The sequence below is a fragment of the Amphiprion ocellaris genome, chromosome 15, assembly GCF_022539595.1.
Source record: "Amphiprion ocellaris isolate individual 3 ecotype Okinawa chromosome 15, ASM2253959v1, whole genome shotgun sequence".
Taxonomy (NCBI): domain Eukaryota; kingdom Metazoa; phylum Chordata; class Actinopteri; family Pomacentridae; genus Amphiprion; species Amphiprion ocellaris.
In genome coordinates this window covers 32,464,662-32,483,151 of record NC_072780.1, presented here as the reverse complement: position 1 = coordinate 32,483,151, position 18,490 = coordinate 32,464,662, and the positions used below count along the sequence as shown (strand labels likewise).

General features: G+C 38.0%; 1 protein-coding gene across 1 annotated transcript in view; it reads left to right on the top strand.

Annotated features, from left to right (window-relative positions):
* The window catches only part of angpt1 (angiopoietin 1), an 89,023-nt gene that overhangs the window by 24,632 nt on the left and 45,901 nt on the right, over window positions 1-18,490 (top strand). The window contains exons 2-4 of the mRNA XM_023292824.3: window positions 11,965-12,120; window positions 12,617-12,738; window positions 15,198-15,430. Of these exons, the coding sequence (XP_023148592.2) occupies window positions 11,965-12,120; window positions 12,617-12,738; window positions 15,198-15,430 (511 nt within the window). The remainder of the gene's footprint in view (window positions 1-11,964; window positions 12,121-12,616; window positions 12,739-15,197; window positions 15,431-18,490) is intronic.

Sequence of the window (18,490 nt, the reverse complement as noted above, 5' to 3'; positions counted from 1 at the left end):
AATTATGGCACAACAGCACCACTTCACCAGCATGCTAAAGCCTCTCCATCTGCATTCACAGTTTAAAATCCATAGAAACAACAAAATGACAGAACATTTTTCTCTGGCATTAGGTGCATTGTTGACATCAGCTGCTTATTAGAGCATATGTGTGCAATGGTATTTTGTAAAACAATGGCTGTGTGGACAAAGGAACGGCATGCGACTAGAAAAATATTATATTATTGTAGAAAAGACCTTAAAATTTGTAAAGTACTCCCCAGGAACATGCTTCAAATTTTCACAATGATGGAGTGGATTGAAGCTAATGGAACAGAAGCTAGTGGTTAATGTTAGCATTAACTCTACTCATATCTAGGATCAGTTTCCACACAGTAAAAACAACCAGAGGAGATGGTCACTTGGACGATGGACAGTTCATGTTGGCAAGCAGAGAGCATTGTGGGAATTTAGCTGGCAACAGGCACCATGACAAAGACTTTTGTGAGACTTAATGACCTCTGAACCGAGTTCGTGTGTTTTGGAGAAGCAGGAATTACCTAGAAAAGCATTAATATAACTCAGTGCCATGTGTTTATTGACAAACATAATCAGAAGAGGACAACTGCCTGATTTAATAGATTACTGGTTGATGATGCTGCTGATTACTGATTCCTACAGTCCTGCCACACACTGTGCTCTCCCTTTATGACACCTGTGTGACAGCAGATGTAAGCAAATGATCGAACTTTGGGTCAAGCAGATATAGATCATTTAAGCAAATGCCTTCATTGACCCCAAATCTCTTTGAGATCCTGAATGTTTAGCAAACCAATGGTTGACTTTATGGTACTTAAAAAAGACAAGAAGTGCTGTTTAGGATGGGTGCAGTAAACCACTCTTAAGAACCCCCAGAAGATGCCCATTTTCAGGGTTTCACACCAAATTTTAAAATAAAAAAGTTGTAGCATGATGTCATTTGTTTGCTGAAGCACTCTTCTTATGTACATATTATACTGATAGATATATATTTAAAAAGAAAAATACAATCTTCTTTGTCTGGTTTATACTATGGTTCCCTACTGTTGATATCCATTATTAGAGGGTTATTCCTGAATGTACAGTTGCAGCAAGTTTCACCTAAACTTAAAGGACAATGCGTACATCCAGACAGGTTAGATGTGTTTGTTTCAGTTTTTTTTAAAATGTCATTCAGTCTCATTCTGTGGGACTAAAGAAAATCTGTCAGCCGCTGAGTAAAGGCCTGGATATTGGGCGGTGAGGTGAAGGTCACAGAGGTCAGCTGAGGGTAGTTACTCACCTAATCTTGACAGAGTTTAAGACCAAGAGCCTCAAAGTGTTTCAAGGTGGATTTAAAGACAAACAGCCCAGTGACTGAGTGAGACAGCTTCCTGAGATATAGGTGCAGAAGTTGTTCCTGTATCTATATTAGACACCGTGGAGAGTGTCGGGATAACGCCTCTGAACGCCTGCCGGGGTGAATTATTGGGCTCTGTTTCAAAGAGGGGTGTCAAATTCACCTTCCACTGTCGCTGTGTGATAAGAAGGCGTGAGTGTGTTCGCTGGTGTTGGTCCCGAGGTGGCTTGTGATGCATCGGGAGGTGATGATTTAGGGGGTAGGTGACAGTGGGTAACAGCCCCCCATCGCTGCTGTCTATTAAAGTGGCCTGTAATGGATCCAGATGCGTCCCAGAAGCCAGAGCGTCCCAGTAACACTGTCGGCATCACCTCCCCACGCTGCACTGATAAGCAGAGCTGTGACAGAGCTCTGCTGGAGGTGTTTTATACAGTCCAGACCCACAGATCTCTGTCTCTCACAGCGCTGCCACAGTTTAGAAAAAAATCAAAACCCCTTTTTGCACTGGAAGTTCTGCTAAATGGGAAACATCAGAAAAGTGGTAAACTTTCTGTAGCAGTGATAGCAGGGAGGATCATCTTGAGGGATTATCCTGTTCTTGGCTCCCAAGCGAGGGCAATTTAGCAGCTGATAATGTACAGAGGAGCCATGTTGGGGATCTGATGGATCTGTGTGGTTCAATCAGTAACACAAGCCTTTGCTTTTAAAATCTGCATCCTGTTTCATGTTCATGTCATTCCAGACAGTCAGAACAGCTTGTTTAGTGATCAACAGCCAACTGTGCCACATAAAATATTATGTCTACAACAGAAAAGGCTGCACTTTAAGGACTTTACTTCTAAGAGTGATATTTATCGCATCCCATCAGGTTGCATGATTGCTAAAGTATCTGACTTGTGGTTTTAAAGGTAGCATTGTATCAGCAGTCACCATGACATAGACTTCTGTGGAGGATAATGACTTCCAACCTACAGTATTATATGTCAGAATGTATTTTCAGTACTGCACTTCTAAGACTGATACTTGTTGAATGCTGCTTGATTGGATGGCTGCTAAGGCATCTGATTTATGGCTTTTAAAGGTTTTTCTCACATATATAGTCATTTTTAAAGAATGTGTTATGGTTTGAAAGGTTTATGTGACCCAAGATATTACTTGCTGTCCAGGTACTTCAGGTTTATTCCATAAAAATGCTAATTTCTAACTAAAAAGTTATAGATTTAAAGAGTAAATCCACCCAAGACTGTACAGAGTTAAATGTTTTTGGAGTGTCTGTGGGCTGGAAAAGCTATCCGGTCACTCACTCGAACTACAGACAGTTTATACTGGCAAACTGAGAGCATTGTATCAGCGGTCACCATGACATAGACACTTGTGGAGGTTAATGACTTCCGACCTATGATTCACTTTTAGGACTGTAATGCTAAGACTGATTTTTGTTGGATCCTGGTAGGTTGGATGATTGCTAAAGTGTCTGATTTATGGTTTTTAAGGTTTGTCTCCTCCAAAGAATACTTTCTAATGAATGTGTTGTGGTTTGAAAGGTTTATTTCACCCAAAATATTGCTAAACTTTTATATTGCTTAACTCATCCAAAACTACACATAGTTAATTTTTTGGAGTGTATGTGAGCTGGAAAAGCTAGCTGCTCACTCGGACTATGGACAGTTCATACTGGCCAGCAGAGGCCATTTAGCTAGCAACAGGCACTATGTCAAAGATTTATGAGACGATTAATGACGTTCGACCAGAGATGGAACACAGGTGCATATATGGCATGTGTCTATTTGCGCTGGAAGTTCTGCTAAATGGGAAATGTCAGAAAAGTGGTAAACTTTAGCAGTAATCTGTAGCAGTGATAGCAGGGAGTATCATCTTGAGGGATTATCCTGTTCTTGGCTCTCAAGCGACGGCAATTTAGCAGCTCTAGATGATAATGTACAGAGGAGGCATGTTGGGGATCTGATGGATCTGTGTGGTTCAATCAGTAACACAAGCCTTTAGCTTTTAAGATCTGCATCCTGTTTCATGTTCATGTCATTCCAGACTGCCCAGACAGTTTGTTTAGTGGTTAACATGCAATTGTGTCTCATAAAGTGTCTAAACAGACCAGTCTGTACACGTTGAAGGGTGCAGTTAAGGCACTAATGGATCTCCACAGTCGGGATGTCAGACAGCACCATTAGTAAAGCCAGATCCAGGCTACATGAAGCCGAACTGTGCCAAACACAGCACCTTAAAACCTTTATGCCTCTGTGTAAAGTAGCACTTAGGGAAACGTAAACTTGTGTTTATGTGGCTCTCACTTAGCAAACAGTGATTTTGTGAAGCCGGAGGGTAGATTTGTATAAAAAAGGAACTAGTCTTATTATGCCTCCTGGAATAAATGCTACAAACCACATTTATTTTTATTTTGATGACAGTGGTGTGAATTCTAGTACAAAATGTTCAGAACCGATGAAGGTTTTTAACTTCAGAATATAAAGTAAAGCTGTGAAGGTTGAATTTAGGAGCAGTAAAACCAGCCATGCTCAGTTAAATACACTCAGGGGCTTTAGAGCTGCAGCCTTATTTGGTCTGGTTCCACCGGTGGATTATGGTGAAGCTAATTCTAGATAAACACTGTATAACAGACACTACGGAGTCAGTTTACCCACATTATGACTTTGGTCTGCTGGTGCTACTGTTACTATAAGTGTGATAATAAAATGTTCACTTGTATCTGAAGTGGCTGCTGCTCAGCAAAACCTACACAGTTTAAAGATGCAGTTGAAAGATAATATGATAGTTTACTATTCCCAAACTATAATTCCCCTCCTGACCACCGGATAAAGTCAGTCTTCATTGTATTCCTTTGTTTGGATGACAATGGGTTTGCTATAAATAATATTAAAGTTATTTTAGTGGTAGAATGAAATTTATAAAGCGGTTTTGTGGTACTTTGATATAATATTTTGACAGCAAAAAATACTTTTTTCTTACTGTTTAAATGACTCATATGGAGAGGCAACCATTAGTTTGAACAACAAAATAACACATACTGTTTAGTGATATGTGAAAGTGTAAGAAGAGGACTTTGGAGGGAAGATGTTCCCCTGATGTGGGGCAAGAAGCCTCTGTTGACATGAATAATTTTCATACTCTGGTCCTGGTAATGTGGTGATAAATTATGCTCACCATCATCAAATACAATAACATAAAGCTAGCCAGCATTAAAATGTGGAATTATTATGGCTTTGTCATAACACAAATAACAAATGGAATCAATGTTAAGCTGATAATTTGAAGCCACATTAGCTTACTGTAGCACTAGCTAACTAGCTGCCCATGTAAAGCTAATAACGATATTCCATATTAGCATGCTGTACCACAAGCTACCGAGCTACTATCTGAATCTATATTGAGCTAATAACAACAGGCCATATTAGCATGCGGTACCACAACCTACCTAGCCTACTAGCTGAATTTATATTAAGCTAATAGCATTATGCCACTAGCTGACTTTATGTCAAACTAATAATTTTAGGCCACATTAGCTTGCTCTAACACTTGCTAACTAGCTGATTTTGTGTTTATCTAATAATTTTATGCTATATTAGCTTGCTCTAGCACTGGCTAACTAGTTGATTTTATTTTTAGCTGGAAATGTGTGTCATATTAGCTGGTTGTAGCACTCGTTATCTAGCTGACTCTGTGTAAGACTCTAGCTTGCTTTGGAATCAGCTAACTAGCTGACTTTATGTTAAACTAATAACATTTTTGCTATATGAGCTCACTGTAGAACTAGCTAAATAAGTGACTTTACATTTATTTAATAATGTTAGACCATACTAGCTTGCTGTAGCACAGACTCACTAGCTGTATTTACATTTATCGAAAAAAGTATTTCCATATTGGCCTGCTGTTGCACCAGCTAACTAGCTGACTCTGTCTAAAATATTAGCTTTCTATAGATGAAATTAAGTGTGTGACTTTGCATTTATCTAATAAAGTTAGGCCACATTAGCTTGCTGTAGCACTGTCTAACTAGCTGTATTTGTGTTTAGGCAGTCTAAAAATTTTGGCCATATTGGCTTGCTGTAGCACTAGATAGCTAGCTAACTGCATCTAAAACACTAGCTTGCTGCAAGTAACAAATTTTTCTTGATTAAAATGATTAACATTTGTACTTGTGAATAAGAATCCCCCAGAAAGATGTTCCTTTTAGGGTTTTAGATCAAGTTTTATAATAATGAAGTTGTAGCTTTAGTTAAGCCTTCTCCATGTGTACATACATGTTCTTCTTAAAGTGTCTTTGTCCAGTTTACCCTACGGTTTCTAAGTGCTGATATTCTTTTTTAGATGGTTATTCCTGTCTGAACAGTTACCAGAGCCTCCTTTTTATCTGGTTAACCCTCAGTCAGTGAACCTCACACAGAAGCTTATCAAACGTTAAGCTTTTAATCAAAGTTTACTGATCTGAAACCTGCTTTTCTCCTCTGAGAATAAGAATTAAATTGGTATCTGATGAGAATACACAAAAAACATCACAGTGAATGAAATGATTCCAGTTTCAGGTTAAGTTAAAATGGTTAAGTTACGTATGTTCTGCAGTAAATCAGTCACTGGCATCAGAACATCACATCTTAGCAGAAAATAAATCTCCATAACCTTCGCATTCTCATTATGCACTCAGATGTATTTCACCATCCAAACCTTTGTCCTGACTGACACAAATTTGCATTTCAGCTCGGTCAGACTCGCTGCCAACAGCGATTCGATTGATGGTCGATGACTGGAATGACTTTAAGTGGAGTCGAGGTTAGAAAGCGCCTAAATAACCCAACACCCACACTGGCCTATTTTATGGCTTCCCGAGCGGTGATTTTACGTGATTGGGCGTGTTTGTGTAATCTTGTTTCTCCTTGGTACTTTCCATTTATGACCCCTCCAGATCCAGCCATGAGTCAGACACATTCCCTCCCAGGGGCCGCCAAGTCGAGCTGGGTTTAGTTTCCGTCAGACATCCGTCCCTTCCTACCTTTCCTCAAGGTGACTTATACTCTATGGATGCAGTGATTCCTGCAGCTTTTTAAACTGCAGTTTTTCAACCCAGACCTACAAGGGAGTGAAAACAATCGCACAGCTCACAGATTTTACTTTTCTAGATAATCTGACCGCCATTCCCAAACACACTCATATTCTACGGTTCATTATCAGGCGTGGTAATCCATCATTACTGGAGCTTTGTGGATTCCAGACTCGCTGTTTTCTTTCCAATTCCTGAGGCCCAGACCATTGGAGGTTATATGGAAAGTGACACTTATATCAGCCTCATGTAGTTCACAGTTAGGGGAAGCTGTATTATGTCTGAAATCCGGCCTGAAAAAAATGTTACATTTGACTTTTGCATCAGTGCCAAGAAAGAATATTACACTGAGAGGCTAATTCCACTTGGCAGAGCTGAGCAGAGGGCTGAGAACTGTTCCTGTTGACAAGCAAAGATCCACCTCTGTTTCTTTTTATTATCCACCAGGCTGCAGTTGATTGAAATGTTGAAATTCATCTATTCTCTACTGAAAAAAGCAATACTTCTACTGAGAATGAATATTTTACTGGAAACATGTGCAGCATAAATATTATCAGGATTTAATTGTGCCAACAGACACACACAGATTGATTTTACTGTTTGCTTTAGAACCTTTTTGGCCACCAACACAAAACCAAAAACCAATATATACATTTGCTATTTGCATTGTAATTTGTCTTTTGGTGTGCTTTGACATTTTATCAACCGATTCATTTACAATTCTAATCATGAGAAAGAATGAATTTACACAAGCAGTGCTTTGCATTTTCACAGCTGTACATTGGTCACATTCAATCCAATAATTAGATTTGTAAATGAATTGGTTGACAGGATGCCATAGCACAAAATTACACAAGATTTCCAAGGTTTTCATGCCTGCTAGTCCTATATGATATTGCCAACTGCTTCTTAAACCATAAAGCCTTTAGATTACAGCCTGCAAAGTACGGTGCAGCTTAGTTTTTTTCCAATTTGCAGTACATTTTGTAGTAAAAATATACCAGGATTGTAGGTATGCATATGTATGTTGGGGAAGAAAAAGTACCCCATGTAGATATTCTATTAAAAATCAACTGTTTCCAGCTAGAATAGTCATTTACCACATGAACAATGTCTAGACTGGATTTATGATTAATTTAATGCTATCTTCATTGATAAAACTGCTTTTCTTTCTAAAATAAGACATTTCTAAATGACCCCAAACTTTTGAATGGCGGTGTAAGTCCAAACCCAAATTACATTCAACTTCATCTGAAAGATTCAGATTTGTTCTAGGTCTTCCTGAGCCACATCATTAGGTGTATCTTAATAGACATCAGTCAGTATTTTATGCAGTAGTTGAGATACTTATGGATGATTTGGCACTTTCTGGATACAAGCTGATAAACCCAATAGATGTTGAGTCGCTGTTGGTACATGGATGCAACCAAGTGTACAACAGACAGGTCAATTGACAAGGCTCCTACAAGGACATATCTAACATATTTTGGACTTTTCTACTGGCAGTGGACAGATTGGTATTTGATCAATATTTGAGGAGACACAACCGTCTTAGGTTTTTGTCTGAGGTTTGCTCAGTGTTGGATAAAAGTTGAAGTGGTTTGGAAATTTTGTAGGTTACTGAAGAGGGTTGGGATTGAAAGTTTTGGTATAACTTGTATATTAATATTGATGTTGTAGAATGATTGTCAGTAAAGGTGGGTATGTTGGTGTAAAACTGTGACAAAAACCAAAGATCTTCTACCACTATTTTGGCTCCAAGACGAACACCTTTAATTTTCAGCTTCATTACACCTCTGTACATGTTCTAGCCGAGACCAGAGGTTTTATGTTTTCAGGTTCTATCTGTCCATATGTCTGTCCAGTGAATACGATGTTGCAGAAACACTTTGAGGAAATTTATTCCAGTTTGGTACAGATATTTGTTTGGACTATAGGGTGATCTGGCTAGGATTAGAATAGAATTTTTCAGTTAGAACTCAAGATTTTATATGCTAATTATACTCACAAATCTCTAATAGGCTAAGAGATGACAATAAATCATCTCTAAATTTATTGTCTAAAAGTTGAAAAGTCAACTCTAGACAGACATGGATGTAAACGTACAACCACAAGGATGTAATTCTACTTTATAATGGCAACATCATTAGCATCAACCTGCTGGTTTTCTGCAGTCAAATATCCATTTTAATGACAGTTCTCGCCTCCCTGCATGCAAATATTTCACTATTTTGCGGCAGCATCCTCGGCTTAGCTTCATCCAAAACCATTGTATTTGGTTTAAATAAGTATAAATTAGCCAGAATGTCCTTTCCCCCATAATAGAAAAGTGAAATGTTGCTGTCAGACCATTCTTTATTTAGTACAACGCGGTACATCCTTATAAACCTGTACCAACTTAGGCTACTAAAGAGCTCCATAAGTACAAAGTTGTGCTCCTTAAGTATGTGCATGTATCACCCAAATATTCTTTTACCCCATGCAAAAGAAAAAGGCTGAAATCTAAAGCATTTCTAGAATGTCTTCTAGCTAACACAGAGTGGTGAATGCTGTGGCGCCCAGCCTTCTTTCTCCGTCTGTAAAACCCACAGCTGCTGCAGAATAAATGGGAAATGACACAAAGGACACATGTGACTGATTTGTCTTGGCTGATGTGTTGCTAAAAGATGCTTTTATGATACATCAATAAACCAAAACAGAACCCAGAGAACAGCTTTTCCAGATCGAGTGTTTGAGAATCTCTTCTCCGGCTGACTGTTGAATCGTCTCAGCGTGTGTTCAGACTGCAGCAACCAGATCAACAAGTAGACACTCAAAATCCAATCAAGTTGGGTTTATTTGTCAAACCAAAGCCCATCTATAACCAAACACAGACAAATCCTTCGACATCTAATAAGTCAACAATCAAGGCCGCAAAATGATGTAATTCGCTGTACAAGCAAAGAAGGAACGAGGACGTAAAAGCACAAGATAAAAAGAAAATACAGTCTGTTCTGAATAGATTTTGATTTTGACTCAATTTTTAATTGAATCCAGGCTCTATACACAGATGGTCCATATAGTTAATCCATCCAACCTGAAGCTTTATCTCCAGCTTGTCATTTGTTTGGAGCGTCGACTGGTTGGAGATAAGGATGAAAGAGTTCTTTGCAGACAAGCTTCAGTGAATATCTGTTCATCTCTTCCATCCAAACTAACCACCCACATCTGTTCCACCCATATCCTCTAAAGTCATTCTCCACATGAGTGCCACTCAAATGATGGAAAACATGTTTTTGTATGTTTTCAGATGGACAGAAGAATGCATTTCCAGCATGTGACCTCCATACATTGATTCATTTGCGTACACTGAACTATGGAGGCCTCATTTACAGTGTATCTAAGTAAGAAAATAAAAGATGAAGACATTCAAATAAGAAACTTATAAATTAAAATATCAAAAAAAATAGTAAAATAATTAAAGCATCAATTGGAGAATGTAAGTTTTAAAAACAAATGAATTAACTAAGACAAGAATGGCAGGATTTAAAATAAAATTACATAGTTTAGTCACCAGGGTGGAGACGTGATGTTTAACAGTGAATTTCTCATCAGTCCAACTCACCAGACATTTGTAGCTCTTTCAGATTGATCAGATTGCCATAAGTGATGTTTCTGGTTTGATGAAGATCATATATTTAGTTTTACCTGCACATGAGATCACATTTGTGCTTATTTAGTAAAACTTAAACCTGAGCAAAGCAGTGCTGAATGTCTTTGACAGCAGAATGTAGCGCATGGTATCGTCAGCACAAAGATGTACATTATACCGGCATTAATACAGATAAAACAACAGAGGCCCTGGGATTGAGCCCTGTGGGACACCTTTTGCATTTTTGACTTAAAATTTTTGATCGCCTCACACTGCTGTTGGTTCATGAGGTAACTCTGACACCATTTAGAAGCATTTTCATAAAAACCAATTGTCGCGAATGCTTTTGAGAGGACAATAAAACGAGCTGTACATTGCTTATTTCTAACCAAATCTGTAATAAAATCATGTAACAAAAAGCAGCGGCAGTAACAGTGCTGTGCTTTACTCTAAACCCTTACTGATTCAGTGTTTGTGCTGCAAGAAATGATTTCATTTCCTTAATTACCTGAAATTCTAGGATCTTTGCGAGGCATGATGAAAGGCAATACTTAGTCATATCTAGTATTAATATGAAAGTCTTGGACACAAGGAAATCATTGAGAACTTCAAGAGGATAATGGTTTTCTTCCTGATGTTAGTTGTAAATATATATTCATGTTTTTGCTATTTTAGCCCATTGTAATCAAAAACAAAGACCTGAAATCAGTTTAATCTAATGGCAGATTTATCAGGTTAATGGAATCCACTCAGATGTTGATGTAGAATTAAGAGTTTAACTAAAAGTCAACATTTCTACATTTACACATGAATGTTGTAAAACTGCCAGTATGATTGTGAGTGTAAACCCTTCAAAACACCATCTGAAAATTTCAGCATTACGAGTTCACAGCATGCCTATAGTTAAGGTGCGTCTTTATGCGGATGACACAATAGTGTATTCAGCTGAATCTTCTCTGAGCCAAACTACTGATTAACTCCAGACTGTTTTTAACAGCTGCAGGCCTCATTGCAAGATTTACGACTGATTCTGCCAAGAAAACCAAATTTATGATCTTTTGCCTGGTTCGCTCCCAAATCTCACATACTGCTAACAATCAGACTTTAGATGGAGACTTAACTGAACAAGTATCTTCCTATGAATACTTGAAGATCTGGACGGATGACAGACTCTGTTTTAAAGTACATATTGAGCACTTACTGAAAAAACTGAAGTTAGGCTCTTTTTTATCATTGAAGTACATCTTGCTTTGATATAGCAGTGAGGAAAACACCAATAGAGGCTATGTTTCAGGTGTTTTAGACTGTTGAGACATTATCTATATGCACGCTGCTACCATATCTTTTCATTACGTGGACTCTGCCTATGTTTTATATCAAACTTAATGTACAGGGAACATTTTGCATATTTTATAATCTGGTTTCTTGGCCTTTGTTATGTCTATGGAGACAGCCATACTCGGTAAATTCCCTTCTTATTGTGTAATTTTCTCACTCATCAACTGTTAGAATTTTCATTCTTCTAAACAGCAGCTCTACAGGGAGTACAGGATTTGCTCTGAACTTGGTTTTCTATTTCCTATTTTGCTCCCTGGTCCTGGAATAACCTTCAGAAAGATTACAGCTTCATCCGTTTGTTTCTCTGTGAGCGTTCAAAATTTTGATCAGAAGACGTATAACGGATATTGCCAAGTTGGATTTAGTTTTGTGCGTCTTTTATAGCCTGGTTGCTCCAGTGTGCTTTACTTTTGTCCTATGTCAGCTGTTGTTGTTGTGCTCAAGTTTCTACTCTTTGCAATGTTATAGTGTGCCTTCTTGGCCAGGTCTCCTTCAAAAAAAGAGTATTTAATGTCAAGAGACTTTTGGCATGTACCCTCAATCAACCTTTTGCATTCGGTCTTGGTGCAGATCGAGAACTACATCAAGGAGAGCATGAAGACGGAGATGGCTCAGCTGCAGCAGAGCGCCGTCCACAACCACACAGCTGCCATGTTGGAAATGGGAACCAACCTTCTTTCTCAGACGGCCGAACAAACACGGAAGCTAACGGACGTCGAAACTCAGGTGAGATCTTAAAAACACACTCGTGCTGAAGCCTCCAAACACACCTGTATCTGTAAAACAGCATAGATATCATAACTATAACTGAGTGGATCTACTCTGAGATCCAAAAAAGTTACTGAGAACTTCCCAAGGATGATGGCGCTGCTAAATACATGTCTTTTCCTCCTTTGATTTATTTGGCTGAAGGTTTATATGGAGCTTGAGTAGGAGGTGATGGAAAACTTGTGAAGCTGGCGGTGGGTAATTTCTGTGAAAGCACTAAAAAGATAACTGTTTTCAGAGGTTTTTAAAACTAGGTGCCAGAGATGAATATAAGTGTTGCCATGTGTGAGGTGAGAAGTTGACAAAATGAAAACAGAGTTCAAGTTCTATATGCAGCTCCAATGCACAGAGTCTAAATATTCCCTGTGTTTTTTGTTCCTTCTTAAGGTTTGGTGCATGATATGAAATCAGTAGTATTTTTATGTTCTCTATATGTGAATTTGTTTTGTGACAGGTTCTGAATCAAACGTCCAGACTTGAAATCCAGCTCCTTGAAAATTCTCTTTCCACCAACAAGTTGGAGAAAGAATTGATGGTCCAAACCAATGAAATCAGCAAACTGCATGACAAGAACAGGTAAAAACACATTTATTACACAAAATGGAGAAAGTAAAGATGATATATTCCACAAGCAACCAGTGTAAAATGTCTTGTTTGCCAAAGGTTTGAAATGTGCAGTGAATGCATGTGAATTGCCCATTTTAATCATAGTTCTCGCCTTCCACCATTCCTGCAAAACAAATAGTAATAGAACGTTTTTTGATAATTAGTTTCAGTACATGAGAGCGACTGCTAACTTTGGTCAACAACAGCTTCATCAGAAAATGTTTCTGCTAATGTGACAGCATTATTTGTAATCTGACTAACTGGATGTAGATTTCAGGTGTCAGTCTGCTGTTTCTGCAAGTTCCTAAATAAACGTTGAGGCAAATTCTTTTTCTGCTACCAAGTTGGAGAAACTACTTATGATCCAAACCAATGAAATCAGCAAATTCCATGAGAAGAACAGGTAAAAACACACATTTATCGCATTGGCTGGAAATCAAAACAATGGAAATCTGAACAAATGCAACATAATGATAAGATGCAGTCAGATCATTCTACATACACTACTATTCAAAAGTTTGGGGTCACACTGGCAATTTCATGTTTTCCATGAAAACTCCCACTTTTATCCATGTGCTAACATAACTGCACAAGGGTTTTCTAATCATCAATGAGCCTTTCAACACCATTAGCTAACACAATGTAGCATTAGAACACAGGAGTGATGGTTGCTGGAAATGTTCCTCTGTACCTCTATGGAGATGTTCCATTAAAAATCAGCTGTTTCCAGCTACAATAGTCATTTACCACATTAATAATTAAAGTCTACACTGGATTTATCATTCATTTAATGTTATCTCCATTGACAAAACTGCTTTTCTTTCAAAAAATCGTGACCCCAAACTTTTGAATGGTGGTGTATATTCAAAACAAGTTTCTAGTCAGAATCCAAGAATATTTATGCTAATTATGACAAAATTTCACATAAATATCCAACAGGATAAACTGTTGAAAGGATTTTCATATGTAGGTCAAGTCTGGACAGTTGTGGATTGATTGGTTAAACCTACAAATACGTCATAAATGATCTTTTTCTACTAATAGAACATCAGCATTTGTAGTCTAACTGGTTGTAGACTTCATGTATCAGCCTGCTGTTTCTTTCCACTAACAAGTTATGATTAATGGTCCAAACCAATGAAATCAACAAACTGCTTGACCAGAACAAGTAGACGTACATGCATCATATAGGCTGGCAACCAAAGCGAAAGCAAAGAAGAAGCATTGGACAGGCGACTGTAGGAACGTTTATCACTGAGTGCTGCCGTTCTCTGCCAGTTTACATAAACAGAACCTAAAGCTGCTACCAGCTCTCATAGACCAACATACAGTTTCATTTTCCATACCATGCCGTTGTATAAACAGCAGCGTATTATGGTATCCTTGCTGGACCACTGTGTGCGTTTGTGGCAAAATCAGGCAATTAAAATGTGGCTTTTGGAAAAGTTTGCATGTCTTCCAAATCTGAACAGTGATTGGTCCGCTGGGATGCTCTCAGATGATGTAGTGTTTAAAGGGGTTTGGTCCACATCTCTCATTGCACTTGGTCCCCATAGAGACTCCTGTAATCACTTAGAAAAAAAAACAATTTAAAACACAGCATTTTAAGTCAAGCTTGAGGATTATGGATTTAGATTTCTGAGGGCAATTTTCCTGAGCCTGAGCAATTATGATATTATTCCATCTTGTCTTTTGTTTTTCCCGGTGACAGAGGGAACCATGTGATTAGAGAGTGACCTGGATGTCAGCTCATATCATCTTTCAGGTATTAGATTGTGTCATGGTGAAGCCCAGATACTGTGAGGACTCCAGTCTGGACAGTTTTGTTTATGTTGTGTGAGGAACTCATGGCAACTAAACCTACAGAAACATCTTTATCTGGGTTCCTGGCATGTGGAAAGTTACTGCAAATCACTGATTGGGAGGTAGCTGTGAAGTAAAGAGAGTTTTCATACATTCTGATGGTATTTACTGGGCTCAACGCCAAAAATGACCAGTTTGCATCAATACTTTTGAGTTCAGACAACTTTTAATGAAGTTATGTTAATCAGCCTGTCATTTCTTTAGGTTCTGAATCCAAACTCCAGTAAAGTTCTCTTTCTGCTACCAAGTTGGACAAACAATTAATAACCCAAATCAATAAAATCAGCAATTTGCTGATCATGTGGGCTGAAAAGGTTCTTTTAATTATTTTTTATTTCAGGTTTCCATCACAAAGAAGCAGCAGGAACTAAAAGTAGAAGGAATTTTTAAAAAATTAATTTTGATGTTATCACCTGAGCTCTTTTCATTCCTATTACACAACCATCTAATAATTGCTATTATAACGAATATTTTCAATCCGGTTAAATCCTGAGGAAATAATTCTCATTCCAGAGGATTTGGCTGATAATCACCAAACTCTCTCTGACCTGTCGTTCTTCTTCCAGCCTGCTGGAGCAGAAGATGCTGGACATGGAGGTCCGTCACCGGGAGGAGCTGGAGACCCTGAGGCAGGAGAAGGGAAGCCTGCAGACTCTGGTGGGCCGACAGAGCGGAGTGATCCGGGAGCTGGAGGCCCAGCTGAGCCGGGCCACGGGGAACAGCACGGCCCTGCAGAGGCAGCAGCAGGAGATGATGGACACCGTCCACAACCTCCTCAACCTCTGCTCCAAGGACGGAGGTAAGCTGGAAGCAGCCCAGTCTGGAGCTCCGTCAGTGGAAAGATCGACCTACACAATCACCTCAGAGCAGAATCTGGACGAAGCAGGGAGACGGAGACGGTATTAGAAGTGAAAGTTGAAGCTAATTGAGATTTCTGATAGCGTTGAGCTCAGCAGGACCAATCAGGGAACAGTTTAGACGATGACAGCAACAGGCAGTGCTGCGTTTTGAAGCTCCACAGAGAGCCAGAAACTAAGAGACAACAGAGAAGAAAACTCACGACTCGGTGTCTGATTACCGACGATAGATTGAGAGGAAGCTGCCAAACCAGCGGCTCAGCTTTTAGCCACGTTAGCATCACGATGGCCTTAACGAGAGTCTCCTGATCTGTTCAGTCAAATTTTATTTACATGGAATGTCCACCTAGATCCATGCAGATCAAAGGAATTCACAATAAAAGTAGATTTAGAGATGAATGCACAGGAAACAACAACAATAAGATGAAATATCTGATGAATAGTTGAGACGAAAGGTTGTACAGTCAACAAGATAAATACATTGTATTAAAATTAATTAAAAATGACCCAAAATTGTGAAATATTACATTAAATCAGTTGCTTGTGTTTAAACAGTAAAATGTCAATAAAATATAATATTCAATATTGTTGACAAAATTTTTTTATAATAAAATAAGAATAATTGCTAAAACCAAACTAAAATTAACTGGATGAAAAATAAGAAATAATAAAAATTAAATTAAATAATAAATATGAAAAGAATAAAAATAAAAAGTCAATAAACAAATAAGAATAAATGCTAAAACCACAATACAAAGATAATAAATAATAAAATAAAAAAGTAGTAAAATAAATAAAATTTACTGGATGAAAAAAATAAAAATAATAAAAGGTCAAATAAAAATAATAAAATAGATTAATTAATAATATTGAATAAAATTAATATAAAAATAAATGAATAAAATAAGAATAAATGCTAAAAAAATAAGAAAAAATCGCTAATGAAATAAAAAATATAAAAATAAATATTTTAAAAATAATATATAATTAGATAAATAAATAAGAATAAATGCTAAAACCATGTGTTGCCATGACATTACACATAGCATAAAGACAACTTTTTTTGTTTTTTAACTGATATAATTCATGGAATTCACGGTTCCCAGATGTTGAACTACAATGATTTTGAGGAAAACATCCAATCAGAACTATTCATGTTCCCCGTCAGAACAACTTTCATTTCTTTTTGGATCCTTTAAACTTTTATTCTTCTTTGCTGTTCTTCTGTTCTTCCTGATAATTAGCTTCTTGGATTTTCCATGCTACCATTAGCGCATTAGCATTGTTGTTTTGAGCCTGCCGACATCAGTTTTCGTCTCTGGATTCTCTGAAAACGGCCTCTGACAGTTTCAAACTTTTGTTTTCACTTTCTGTTCGTTGGACTAAATCAGGTCCATCCTGAGAAGGTTTATATTTGCGTTTGACCCGTCAGTCATCGTCTTCAGACTGTCGACCTTCACCAGTGATGACCCGAACCAGAGATGAACCCTGCTGAACTTTTCCAGACCTCGGAGTTGGTGAATGAAGTTGTTTTGCTTTTTTGCCTCCTTCCTTCCTCTGGTTCAGCTTTGATTTCAGGATCTTTGTGGAGTTATGATGATTCTTTAGACCTCCAGCATGAAGAAGGAAGTTCCCATAAAGCTGTGTGATGCTTTCCTTCGCAACAATCGCTCGTCACGCTTTGGTTTTACGAACTCTGTGGAGGCAGCATGAAGTAATCTCCTTATTCCATTCCTCTGGGTCCCTCCCTGTTAATACGACACCAGGGATTTCCCTCCCGGCCCGGAGATTGACCCGGCAGCAATGCGACCTTCTTGTTCGGTCAAACTCAGCGAACTCATTTACCTCTTTTCTCAGACGTTCAAACACCCACTTGATCCTGAAATCTCGTCGGTCAGAGAAGATTTGATAGTTTCTCTCTGCGTTTTGGCATCATGATGCTGCACATGATGATCACACTGCTGCCTTTTGTTGGTGTTAAAGTTGAATTTTACCTGCTTCTAATTACCATCAGACTACTTTTAGATCTTCTTCTATGGGATGTGCATCTGAAATATGATAAATGCGTCATTTATGGGTCTGAACCCAACTTGTGATTTAATTAAACACTACAGAGCTGTAATTTCCCACAAATGTTCTTGCATCTATGGTGTGTTGAGATTTCAGAACTGCATTCTGCCAAATTTCTAGTTCGCAATGTGGACAAAATAAATAGTTCAGCAAAAATATTTCATAGTTTACTTGCATAGAGTTAATAGACTTCCTACAACTTGTTGCTTGTGTATATTTTTGCTTGAATCTAGGACAGTTTCAACCTTCTTCTTCTCTTTATGCTAAGCTAAACTGGTGCCTTTTCTTTTTTATCTGCTAGCTAAACGTATCCTTTATTAGTTTTCTCACATTCGTAGTTGTCTTGCATAGATTTCAGTGTCATTGTGCTTGTTTGAACTCAGAGTCGGGGAGTGATTAGCTTAGCCTAGCATGGAAAAACACTTTTCACTCAGGAACTAAAACCATAACTTTCAACAGCTTGATTTTTTGTTTTAAGTTTGTGCACACAATAGATAGATGATATATGTGTTTATTGACTAACTTTAAAGATGCTGATGGTTCTAATTCTTAAATTTGAAACTGCTTCCCACCTTCTTCTACTCCTTATGCTAAATGAAGCAAAGCTAAGCTAAATGCTGCTTCTTTTGTCTACAAACCTAAAACACTCTTTATTAATTTGCTCTTGTTTATAATTTTCACACATAGAGTTAGATGTCAGCGTGCTTATATGAAACTGGAGTCAAGGAGTGATTAGCGTAGCTTAGCATGAAGAAAGCACCGTTCACTCAACAGTTAAAGTCATAACATTCAACAGCTTGTTGTTTTTTAGTTTTCAGTTTGTGCACACAATAAGCAGATGAGATACATGTTAATTGATGAGCATAAAGATGCTCATTGTTGTAGTTTTAAAATTTGGAACTGCTCCTCACCTTCTTCTACTTCTTAAGCTA